We start from the raw sequence: 11,960 nt of genomic DNA, 5'->3' as shown, positions 1-11,960 counted from the left end.
TGCCTAAATGTCACACTTGGCCTAACCAATATTGTATCCTGCAAAACAGAAATAAAAAAAATTGAAACACCCTTGTTTTATTTTAGTACTCTGCTGAACTGGGTTTGGAAGGACTCCAATGACTGCCTCTGTACCAATAGTTCCTTCATCCTCAATTGCTGGAAATTTAAAACTATTAGTAGCAAATTTCCTTGATTTTCTTAAATAAGCAACCTGAAATTCATTATCTGTGTCTAAGTTGCAGATTCATTTACCTGCATAACAGACTTTTTTACTGGATCTATCCCAACAAGAACAAAATCTCCCTACTCTGGGACTTTATCAATGAAACCAACTTCTGTGTCTTTGATCTCCTCCTCTGGGATGTCAGAAGAATTATTTTTAAGCTCGGCTGTCAAGAGATCTTCAAGGAGCTGAAGACTGGTCTGGTCCTCTGTGTCTATCTTTTTTTTGTGTTTTTCTTGCTTTTGATGTTCTTGAGCTTTCATTTCCAACATTTATATCCTTCTTGGCTTTTTCTTTTTCTTCTGTTCTTTCTGTTCACATTCAAGCTTTTCTGGAGTGTCCATTTCAATCATGCATCTTCCCCGCTTTCTAACTTTAGCTGTCCCCTTCCTCTCTCCAGCTTTTGGGAATGGTGGAATATTTTCATGAGGAAAGTGCTGTTGATGATGTAAGGTGTGGCTGTAAAATCTCTTCTCCTAGTTTAGTCTGGAAAACAACAAGGTTTGTTTCATTGCAACTTGTCATCCGAGCTAGGCTTGTTGCCTCTGGACTTCTTAACTGAGTAAGATGGTAACTGAAAACCCTCCTGGTCAACCCCTGTCTCTATCTCTCTTCTCATAACCATGAAATGTGCTCCGAGGGATTCCAGACTTAAAGAGCAATTGTTCAGACCGAACCACCCTTGTCTCTAAACTGCCGAAGTGCATTTTCTATAGCAGCAGCAGCAGCAGCATCCCTTTCCCCATTGGTTTTCTTCCTCTACTTTCGTCCCATGACAGGCCTGAGGAACTAGAATCAATCAGAAACAGAAGATAGGCTATTTTTCTTTGCAAGGAAGGCTTCTATGATGGGTTTATGAAGTGCTTTATAAGGTAATGAGCGACCAATGAATGCATGGACACAAAAAGTTACTTAAATATTGTTAGTGGAAATCTTTCCTTTGTTGGAGTTCACACATTTAGCAACACTGCCTGAGTCTCGCGATTTCACGGATTTCTCGGAGCTGAGGGCCCCTGGATCTGACGTCTTCCCGAAATTGTACTGTCCGGACCATCCCACTGTCCGAATCATCACTGCTTTCCCCTACTCACTATTGGAAAGTGCTTGAAAAGAAGTTACTGTCCTGACTCATCCGAACCTAAACGAATCTTAAAAAACATTTTTATTCTAAAGAAAACTCCCCAATCTTCTCAAAGTAGGCACAGTTAGTTTCAGGGGATCATCTAAATAATGTGGAGAGAGAGAGAGCTCGTATAACTTTTGAAGTGTGTTCTGCTACGGCGCATTTTTTAATTCTTAATTTGGTTTATTTGTCAAAACATTCTTTACACTATAAAGGCAGTGACGTCGCTATAGGGGCGCCATGGGAGGATCGCCCCCTCCCCCGAGTAAGATGCAGCCCCCGCCCCCGTTGAAATTCCCTTTGTAGTTAAACTTGAACCCTTTCGTGATCAAAAGCAGAATTATGGTTGTAGGTTTCCAACACAAATGGCGTTTGTTCATGATATTTTTGATCTAGCTTAATGCTATCAACTCCTGTATGAAGTGACTGAAATTATAGTTTCAGTTTTGAATAGGCAACGTGCAATGCAATTTGCTACTTTCCAGGAGAGGAGATGAATAAAGGGAATAAATGCACAGGTTGAAATTTTGAAGAGAGTTTGGAGGCTCGTCAGTCTTTTGTGCTGTTGGTGATCGCACTGTTTTCATATATTTACATGACAAGGATATTATTACCATACTAGGCTATAGTTGAAAATTAAGGCTTGATCATAGAAATGAGGCTCTTGTTGAATAGGAGGTTGTGAGGAAATTTACGCTACAGTATTTGATACATTTGCATATGGTAAGAGTTGAAAACTAGTCGAAAATTGAGCTCTGCCATTTCAAATACAGGTTTACCAGTTACTAATACTATTATTTTCCTTCATTCACGTGGATATATTCATTCGAGAATAGTCTATTTTCCTGATTACAGAATCGGTATATTAGTTCTGTCGTGTCCATTTTCTTTGGCACCACCTACTGCACTGTAGGCTACTGTACATCCCCCCACTGATGGAATGCCAGCTACGCCGTTGACTAAACGACCCAGTACAATATTGCTTTTGATTTGCAATTTCAGCTGCACCAGTATCGCCAAATCTCGGCAAAATCCGCATTTATATTCCGACTATAGTGTAACCGTAGGAGCTATAACTCCAAAACCCTTGTTGGATCAATATTTCCAAAAAAAAAAAAAAAAAAAAAAAAATTACTGATGCTCATATTTGGCCTTATGAGATTTATGGAAAAACTTTTCCTAAAATATATACAGCATGCAGCCCCATATGAAACCCTCACCGTAGCTGCACCAATACAATATTGCAATGCTGATCCGACCGAGAGGGGAAAAGAAGGAGAAGGAGAAGAAGAAGAGGAGGAAGACAAGACGCCCAACTAGAGCTACGTGGCGTTGCCACACCGCAGCTACTTGGCGCTGTGGCACCGCAGCTACGTGGCGCTGTGGCAGCGGGTTGCCACAGCTTGGAAACAGTGGGAAAGACAGGCAGAGCATTTACTGGGCGACCCCACACTACCCTACATCCCCCACAATTTTCTTTACCCTAAGAGAAGTCTGATTACCCTAAGTGGAAGCACTGACTGAAGGTCTCTCTCTCTCTCTCTTTTGCTGTGCGAGACGGGACGTCGTCGTGGCTTATCGGGTGGGACGTGTCTTGAACACCACTGACTGTTGCCAGGCAACCGGTGCCCTGCGACATGTGCCATCGGAAGAAGGTGGGTGCGAGGGAGGGAGGGCAATGTCCATGTGAACTTCATAGTTTACTTATGAAACACCACAATTACTCGGTACTTCACGTGAAGTGGCCACTGTGCGACACTGGCTGCCCCCACCCCTGCTTCCCATCCCGAATCCCAGGCCGGCAACTGCCTGTCAGCAGTGTTGCCACTCCTTGGCTTGTTTTATTAGATCCTGGCTTTTTAAGCTTCTCCTTGGCGTCTTGGCTTTTTTGTGAGGAATTTACTTGAATCTTGGCGTTTTTGATGGTTTGAACATCAAAATTATTAATTTTAAAATATAAATGGCTTAATTTTAAGTAATATGGACAAAATTGTGTAATCACGCAATCTCAGTCTTGTAATTGTGTTACATATCGCATTCTCAACGTGTTGGAACGTGCTCGCTCTGCTGCTGTTGTAGAATTGCATGATTCCAGATGTACAATGACTGTCCTAAATAATATTCAGCAATTGTTAATGAAAACACAATCATTCTGTCAGTTTGCTAAAATATTCATTAGGCAAATTGGCGGCCGCCAGGGCCGTTGCTGCATCACTTCACTTTGGCGGCAAGTTTGTAAAGACTGGAGATTGAGTGACATACTGGCTGGGTGTTTACTGGTTTATTGGTGGTTCCTTACTGAGATCAATGTAGAGCAGCCCGTAAGCAATGTACATGTTGTTGTTTTAGATTTATGTTGTTTTAGATTTAGCTGGCCTTGTGCCAGCACGGGCTCTTGCTTCTAGAGCAGCCCGTAAATTTTGAGATTTAGAATCTTCAAAGATGTTATTGACGCGTGCGAGCGGTAAAGTAGCGTCTACACACAGGCAGGTAAAAACAGAGGTACAGATTCGGGCATCTGTGTTTGTCGGCAGACAAACAGATGGCGATATCAAGAGACATGATTAACATACAGTGATGAAACATACATCAATGGAAAGGCCAGGAAATTCCACATGTGGCCAATTGCATGAGATTCAAGACAGATTAATGAATACAATGCAGTAGCATAATATATGTAAAATGGCAAGACGTTTGTCATCTTCACAAACAGAAACATACATACAGTTTGATACAGAAGATTCGGTGGAACATTATGAGAACATGATTCGAATGCTTGCATCACAATGCAAGTAGTGGTGATTGTACATAAACCAAGACAACAATGGTTAGGGAGAAACAGACGGAAATATTGTATAGTTGAAGTCACGTTCCATTAGAGAAAGAAAACGAGATGCTCTTGTTTTGTCTTGTTCACTCCGATGGATGACGATTGACGAACGCACGAACACACACGTGTTTGGAAGAGACGGTGTCGGGCTTTTACAAGTTAGCCTAGTTGTACAGTCGATATTGTTTTGTGATATTTCTCTAGGCTATAAAGCTGAATATCATTAGTTGACCTAAAAGAAGATGAGTGATTCAGAGGAAGCAGGTGTTAGTGGCTATTCAACTCCACCAAAAAAGAAGACAAAATGTGGTATCAGCAGTGCTTTAAGAAAGAGTGGTTAGTGGATCCTGAATTTAAAGACTGGCTTCAGGCTGATGCCAAAGACAAATATGCTGCTGTGTGTACAATCTGTGATACAAAGTTAAAAACTGCAACAACAGATCTATATTGCTTACTCACAAAACTTCAGCAAAGCATTTGAAGAGCTTTGCCTCAAAGAAGAGTTCTGTGAGCATTGAATATTTTGTGGAAAAAAAGAAACCAGAACAAGATTTTCAAAGTAAAGTACAGTATATACAGCTGAACTCCATCTTGCAGCATACATGGCTGAAAATAGTGTGCCATTTTCTCATGCTAATCATTTAGTGGAAATGCAGAAAAAAATGTTCCCAGAGTGTCAAATAGCACAGGAGATGAAAATGAAAAAGACGAAGGCATCCTATGTCATTCAAGACAGAATTGCATGGGAAGAAAAACAAGAAATTGCTAAAATATGTAGAGAAAATAGGTTTGCTTTAATTATAGATGAAAGTACCGACATTGCGGTGTCTCAGATTTTAGCCATCTTGGTTAGATTCTATGATAAGAAGAGACTGAAAGTAACTGATGCACTGTTAGATATAGTTGAAGTTGACGATGCTAGTGGGGAAGGCCTATATCGACTTGTGAAAGAGTTACTTATCAGCAAGGATATACCTTTAACTAATGTCATTGGATTTGCCAGCGACAACTGCTCATCAATGATGGGTAGTAATACCGGATTCCAGGCACATTTGAAGAAAGATGTACCTTCAATATTCGTGATCGGCTGTGTTTTTATACCATTCCTTCGCCTTGTGCTCAAGATATGCTTGTTCTCATTTACCATCATATTTGGAGGCATTTTTGAAGAACGTATGCTGCTATTTTGCACGCAGTAGTAAATGGCAAAGTGCATTCAAATTAATTCAAGGCATTGTTGACAGTCCCAAGCATAAGATGTTGAAGCTATCTCAGACTTGGTGGCTGTCTCGAGGAGAGGCATATAATTTAATAGGAAGAATTTTGGAACAATGGGAAGCATTGGTATTATTCTTTGAAAGTGAAGCAAGAACAGATAAAATTGATGGAGCAGCTGGGATTTTCCAAACAATGAAAAATAGGGGCACAAAGCACATGCTGCTATTTTTAAATTACAAAATTAAGAAGGTAGATAAGATGAATACAGAATTTCAATCTGAATATTTTAGGCCAAGTTCCCTCTTTTCCACCATAGCAGATGAATATCGAAGCATAATTGGAATGTTCATCAAGCAAGAAATCCTAGAATCCCATAAACTTTCAGAAATTGATCCAAGAAATTGTTCCAATTTTCTTGACATAAAAGATCTGCACCCAGGAGGACGATGTGAAGCTCTACTGTTGAATGAGCCTATAGGGGAAGGTGAAAGAAAATTTCGCCTTGAATTGCCAGAACTTTCTAATAGAGCTTTGTGTGCAAATGAGGGAAAGGTTTCCTTTTGAAGATGATAGTGTACTAGCTCTTCTTCAATTTCTTGAGCCTAAGCTTTCCTTGTCACCGCAAAAAAGGGTAAAGTCGATTATTAAACTTGCATCTCACTTCCCGCAATTAGTCAAAGATGAAGACCTTGATGATTTAGATGATCAGTGGCAAAGTCTTCTGCATGCACGCTCTTCCACAGAGAAATTAGACCAGTCACCATGTACATTTTGGGCAGAACTGGGTAATATTAAGGATGGTACCAACAAATGTAAATTTGGTATTCTTTCTAATTTTATGTGTCATCTTTTAGCTCTCCCTCACTCGTCGGCTGCAGCAGAAAGAATTTTTTCACAAGTAAACCTAATTAAGAACAAACAAACAACCAGGTTATTAACGGACACCGTATATATTTTTGGTATATATTTCTATTGGTATGATAATGTGATTTTGACACTCCGGTAACTTTTAAATCGAGGCTTTTTATGGCCGATCTTGGCAATTTTTAAGGCCACGTCTTGGCTTTTATGAAATATCAGAGTGGCAACACTGCCTGGCCTGCCAGTGCTGGCTCGATGTTGCTGGCTGCACGACGCTTGGAGTCTGGGAGACGGCGACTGGAAAAAGCTTCAGGGAACCACAGAAGAGCGATGGCTGCTGCTGCTGCTTCTTCTTTCAGTATGAGCTCCTTGGTAAGCCTCTTCTCCTTCGCTTTCTTCCCTCATCCCGCTGGGGAGGGGGGGGAGGAGATCTCAAAATCATGACGTCCATATGAACAGATGTGGATCGAAAGTGACACTGAAATCTCAAAGGTATTTCTACGTCGTCGTCCTCTGTTGCATCAGACAGAGACAGAGACAGAGAGAGGGGTGGGCACTTCAAACAGTTAGTGCAGGGGCGTTTCTAGACATTTTGGGGTCCGGGGGGCATTGTCCCATTTGGGGCCCCTCTTATTGGGTGGGAGGCGAGCGAAGCCAACCAAAGCAGCTTGGTGGTTGGGGCGGGGCCGCTGTAAGCCCCCGGAAATGTTTTAGAATAAGTGCAATTGTTGGATCATATTAAAGGCACTCGTAAAAGCAAATTTCAGAAATTTTAGTTCATAAACTTGGCATTTTGGGGCGCCAGGAACGCCACTGAGTTAGTGGTAGAAGAAGTGAGGCACAAACAGCATTCGGAGGCAAGGCTTCTTTGGTTAGAACTTGGCCGAGACTTTCACGGGTGCTTGAAACAGTGCCCCGACCTCCAGAGACCCCGAACAACCTGATGGGTTGACCAGAGCCTGTGGTTTTGTGCCACTACCGTCAGTTGCGGTATTTGGGTCGAGTGGCCATTCTTGGCAACTCTGACTGGTGGCAATCTTGCCTCCGATGTAGCCAGACTCCCTCACTTTGTAGTGATTGCTGCTGCTGCTGCTGCTGTGCTCGAGGGGGAAGGGGGGGGGGGCACAAAGCAGCATTAGCCTCTATCTGAGCGAGTCTTTGTCAGTTCGCTACAATGTTCGTCTGTCTGTTTATTGCAGACGTCGTTTTTAGGGCGCGGGGTGGGGGGGGGGGCTTCAAAAATTAAGTAACGCCTTAGGGGGAGGGGTATTGTTAAGTGTTATGAGTGAAGGGGGGGAGGGGGTGCAGCCATAATCTACATAACATTTTCAATTTTTTTCCTTTATTTCCTTTGAAAAGATTTAATGTAGAAGACAGGAGAGAGAGAGTGAAGATGCAATAGACTTTTCTTAGATTTTAGTAATATTGAGAATATGCTCTGTCATTTTTTTCCTTGATTATGTTTAAAAAATGTCACAAACTCAACCCTTGTTTGTACTTCAACATTTTCTACTATGTGTATGTATGTATGTATGTATGTATTATGACATAGAATGATATGACAAACTTCCGTCCCTTTTCCGAGCTCCGACATTCTCTGCTTGATGCTTCAATAGGACTTCGAAAAATGTCACAAATGAAATGAAATGAATCCTCTTCTCAACACTTTGGCCTCAGACTCTGAGGCTCAGAGGACATTTTCATTGCAAAGTTACCTCTGATTCTTTAATACCATGACATTAAAGTTTTCAGAAAAACCAAAAGGTATATAATAATTTCCAGGTATTAGGCTACACTTCAATATATTCTTGCATTAAAAAAGGGAAGCAGCTTACTCTTTAAGGGAGGCTATTAGCTGTGTTTCACACACACACACACACACACACATATATAATATATATATATATATATATATATCATATATATATATATATATTTCAATATTCTATTATATATATATATATATATATATATATATATATATATATATATATATATATATATATATGTATATATATATATATCCATATTGTCAAGGATTTCCATTCTTCCCTCCTAGTCAACCACAATTTATTTGAATTTCTAATAAAAAAAAAAATATTCTCAATTAACTGCTAGGCAAACCAATATGGTGTACAAAGGAGGGTGTCCCACTTATTTTGAGCCAAGCAGCCATCTTGTGAGAGACCTTTCTTCCCACGTCGCAGAAAGCGTTGGAGAAGAATTCTCCCTCTTTCCCCACTGTGTAGAGTAGACAGTAACAGGAAATAGACGTTAGGACCCCTATTCCTTTGGTCTTTTTACTGGCAAGGAATTTGCTTTCAGGTGAGGCCTATTGTCCAGACGCCCGACGCCACTGCTCCAGCAGGCAATCAAGCACTCTGTCCGGCCACATCTCCTACCTCAGGTGGCGGCCCAACTTTACGATTGTAAGCCCGAGACATGGTATTTTGGAGCTCAAATATTCATCTGAAATAGGTAAGCCAAGAGTCAATTTGGCATCAGTCACCTTTGTTTCTCTTCAATAACTTCCTTCCATTTCTCTCGTTTATTTTCCAAAGCTTCCCCCTTTGTGTGATGGCAAGCATGTGTTCCTTGTTTCAAAAAGCCCAATCCACTCTATTCCAAGACTGTGATTAAGTGATTTCTCATATTTATAATCTGGGCTACGTAATGTTTAGACTTTAAGAACGTGCATTTTGTGTAATATCATTTTGTGCATTTTGTGTAATGTTTTCCTTTGTGCAGTATTGTGAGTGTGTTAACCTGGAACTCTCTTCCAGGGGACTGCATAACCCTGCCCAGTTTGCAAATCTATGCCAAGATATCCCTTACTGACTGCCATCCAAAGTTCCTAACCATTCCTGGTCGCAGCCGGATCGCAAGAATCCATTGCCAACACAGAAATCAACTTGCAGAAACTAATTGTCACCATCCTGGGATTTACCCCTTTCATTTCATTGTTTGTCTGTAAACTGCTGCATTTTGGGCATATCTTATTTACTTACTTTAATGTGAATTGTTGCATATGTGGTCCATCGTATTTGCCTTGCTTGTGTGTAAATTACTGCATTCATGGCCTATCATGTTTGACTTACTTGTCTGTAAACTGCTACATTTTGGTCTATCATATTTGCCCCATTTTCTGTAAATAAGCCCCTTAAATGTAAAGAGAGTTCTAATTCCAAATTGGTGACCTTTGTTCCCCGGGCTAATCAATGAAAACCTCAAGGTAAGTCCCTTTTACATTCCTTTTGTTCATAATCGGGGACCCCCCTTGGCCCATAAGGCAGTCCTTAGTATAAACCCATCAGTGCAGCTCTCATTATAGATTTAGGAAATTTCAGGTATAGTGACTTGAGAATATGTTTTTCCAGTTTTGCTGAAAAAGGAGGATTTAGGGGTCTGGGTGTGTGCATTTACATGATGTTTAAAATAAACTTATTGCGGCAATTTATTCTGCTCTTAGGATTCAGGAGGCAATACAACCAGTGAAGCCAGGATTTGCTTCTAATGAATTGCTGCATATCTTTCAGAGATGAAATTTGTATCAGAGGATATCCTATTCAATGTGCTGTAATCTTTTACAATTGGCACGTGTCTGAAGTCTTGAATCTAAGTCAGATAACTCTGCATCCATACAGTTAATACATTCTGGACATTGACTACATACATTTCTATACGTTTAAATCATTTTGACCTCCAGTTTGCCCCAGCATCTGTCATTGCCTTAACTTCATAGATGCAACGCATACATACAAAAAAATCCTTAGAATCAAATTAGTAAATAAAACGGAACATATTCAGTGTCAACACGACTTAAAAGTAGATTCCACTTCCCGTTTTCTTTGCTGTTGCAGCTGACTGACAGGCAATTTGCCTTCCCGTTTTCTGTCCTGTTGTAGCTGACTGACTGAGGCAATTTGCGGAGCCATAAGTCGTTCCTTTTGGATCTAATCGTTGTGTTCTTTGTCCTGTTATTACCTGTCACATCTGACCTTTGTTCTTCTCGTAGATCAGTGCATCAATCATTCTCACGTTCTTCCTACTGATGTCTGCATTTAAATTATTGTATTAATATTACCTGTATGTGTGTGTGTGTGTGTGTGTGTGTGTGTTATATTGTGTGTACTTAATTCTGTTTCCATTCTAGAGGCTGGTTAATTATTTGACCTTTTATATTACAGTATGATCCAGACACTGTCATTTCATTGCAAAAAATACACAAAGTTGAGTATCTATAATTGCCAAAATTCATCTTTTATGCTTTTCATAACTTTGATAATGATAACTAGCTTCACGGATTTTGCAGTTAGGTAAAATCAGTATTCAGGTACACTCCCAGGTATGCGTTTGGTATATACACCTGTTGCGGAAGCGAAGCATGTCCAATGCAGCTTTAAAACCATTCTGTCTGGCTGGGAATAGATGTTGAAGGAACTATGGGCAGGAGAGCAAAGGCTCCACGAATCATTTGGTCTCTTTCGCCTGTCCTTGTCTTTATCTTTGACTTTATCTTTAGCTTTATCTTTGTCTTTATCTTAAACTTGATCTTAAATTTTATCTTTACCTTTACCTTTATCTTTGTCTTTATCTTTATCTCTATCTTGATCTTTAACTTTATCTTTATCTTTATCTTTATCTTTAACTTTATCTTTAACTATATCTTTATCTGTACCTTTCAACTTTATCTTTATCATTATCTTAAACTTTATCTTTATCTTTATCTTTATCTTAAACTTTATCTTTATATCTTTATCTCTTTGTTTAACTGTATTTTTATCTTTATTTTTTTATCTCTATCTTTATCATGTATTTTGGTTTGTTTCTGAATCTCATTGTGAATTCATTCTTATGTAATCAGAATCTGGTATTATTTGGTTTACAGATATGGCTGCGTCTCTGATTTCTCTGAGTAAAGTGGTTTGTGTATTGGCCCACATCCGTCTATCTATTTATCTCTTTGTTTATCTGTCTATCAATTTGTCTAAATCATGCACGCACGCAAACATACATACATTATATACAGATATATATCTTATATGTATATATATACAGTATGTATCTATATGAATATATATATACAATTTAATTTAATACATATGCTGAAAATTTGTTGATAAGGCACAATCTTTCGACCACTATACATAGGCCTCGTCTCTAGGAAAAGTAATAGAAGACGTTACAAAAGAATATTTTTTATGGGGTAAAAATGCGTGTTGGATATCCTGCAGGTATAAAAAAAAAATCCCATTCTCTTGTAATGGGTCCTACTAAAATTTTGTTATTCATCTATGAGAGAAAATGGGAAACATTTTCTTATAATCTTTTGCGATTGTTTCACTCTACCTTCATCCAGCTGTACGCAAGACGTTCTACTCTCTCGCTTCACCTATATTGTTTGTCCCTATTATTTTGGACACAGCTCCAAAGGGAAGCCTTGATAACCGGATTAGTAAATGAATGAAGATGCTCTCTCCTTTCCAAAGTTGGACTCGAACCCTTGCATCATCTGCTTTCTTTATTATGTATAGTTAAGATAATGTGATGAAGTATTCCGCATGGTATTATGAATCGTGTGTATATACAAGTATATATATATATATATATATATATATATATATATATATATATATATATATATATATATATATATGCTTATGTAATGTGTGTTTTTCTATATAACATATATATATATATATA

At 39.2% G+C, this 11,960-nt stretch overlaps 1 protein-coding gene across 1 annotated transcript; it reads left to right on the top strand.

Moving 5' to 3' along the window:
* The first annotated feature begins 4,420 nt into the window (after positions 1 to 4,420).
* Positions 4,421 to 5,377, top strand: LOC136825560 (zinc finger MYM-type protein 6-like). The gene is made up of 2 exons (XM_067082144.1): positions 4,421 to 4,514; positions 4,776 to 5,377. The coding sequence occupies exons 1-2, from the start codon at positions 4,421 to 4,423 to the stop codon at positions 5,375 to 5,377; spliced, it is 696 nt and encodes a 231-aa protein (XP_066938245.1).
* Positions 5,378 to 11,960: the final 6,583 nt, after the last annotated feature.

This window comes from Macrobrachium rosenbergii, chromosome 38 (genome assembly GCF_040412425.1).
Source record: "Macrobrachium rosenbergii isolate ZJJX-2024 chromosome 38, ASM4041242v1, whole genome shotgun sequence".
NCBI lineage: Eukaryota > Metazoa > Arthropoda > Malacostraca > Decapoda > Palaemonidae > Macrobrachium > Macrobrachium rosenbergii.
The sequence above is the reverse complement of the archived record's forward strand: the minus strand, read 5'-3'. Positions and strand labels throughout refer to the sequence as shown.

Excerpts from the sequence above, each read along its gene's own strand:
- LOC136825560 (XM_067082144.1), top strand. The coding sequence starts at position 4,421 with ATGAGTGATTCAGAGGAAGCAGGTGTTAGTGGCTATTCAACTCCACCA. Across the intron at positions 4,515-4,775 it reads CAGTGCTTTAAGAAAGAGTG|CATACATGGCTGAAAATAGT; the intron begins GTTAGTGGATCC and ends TCCATCTTGCAG.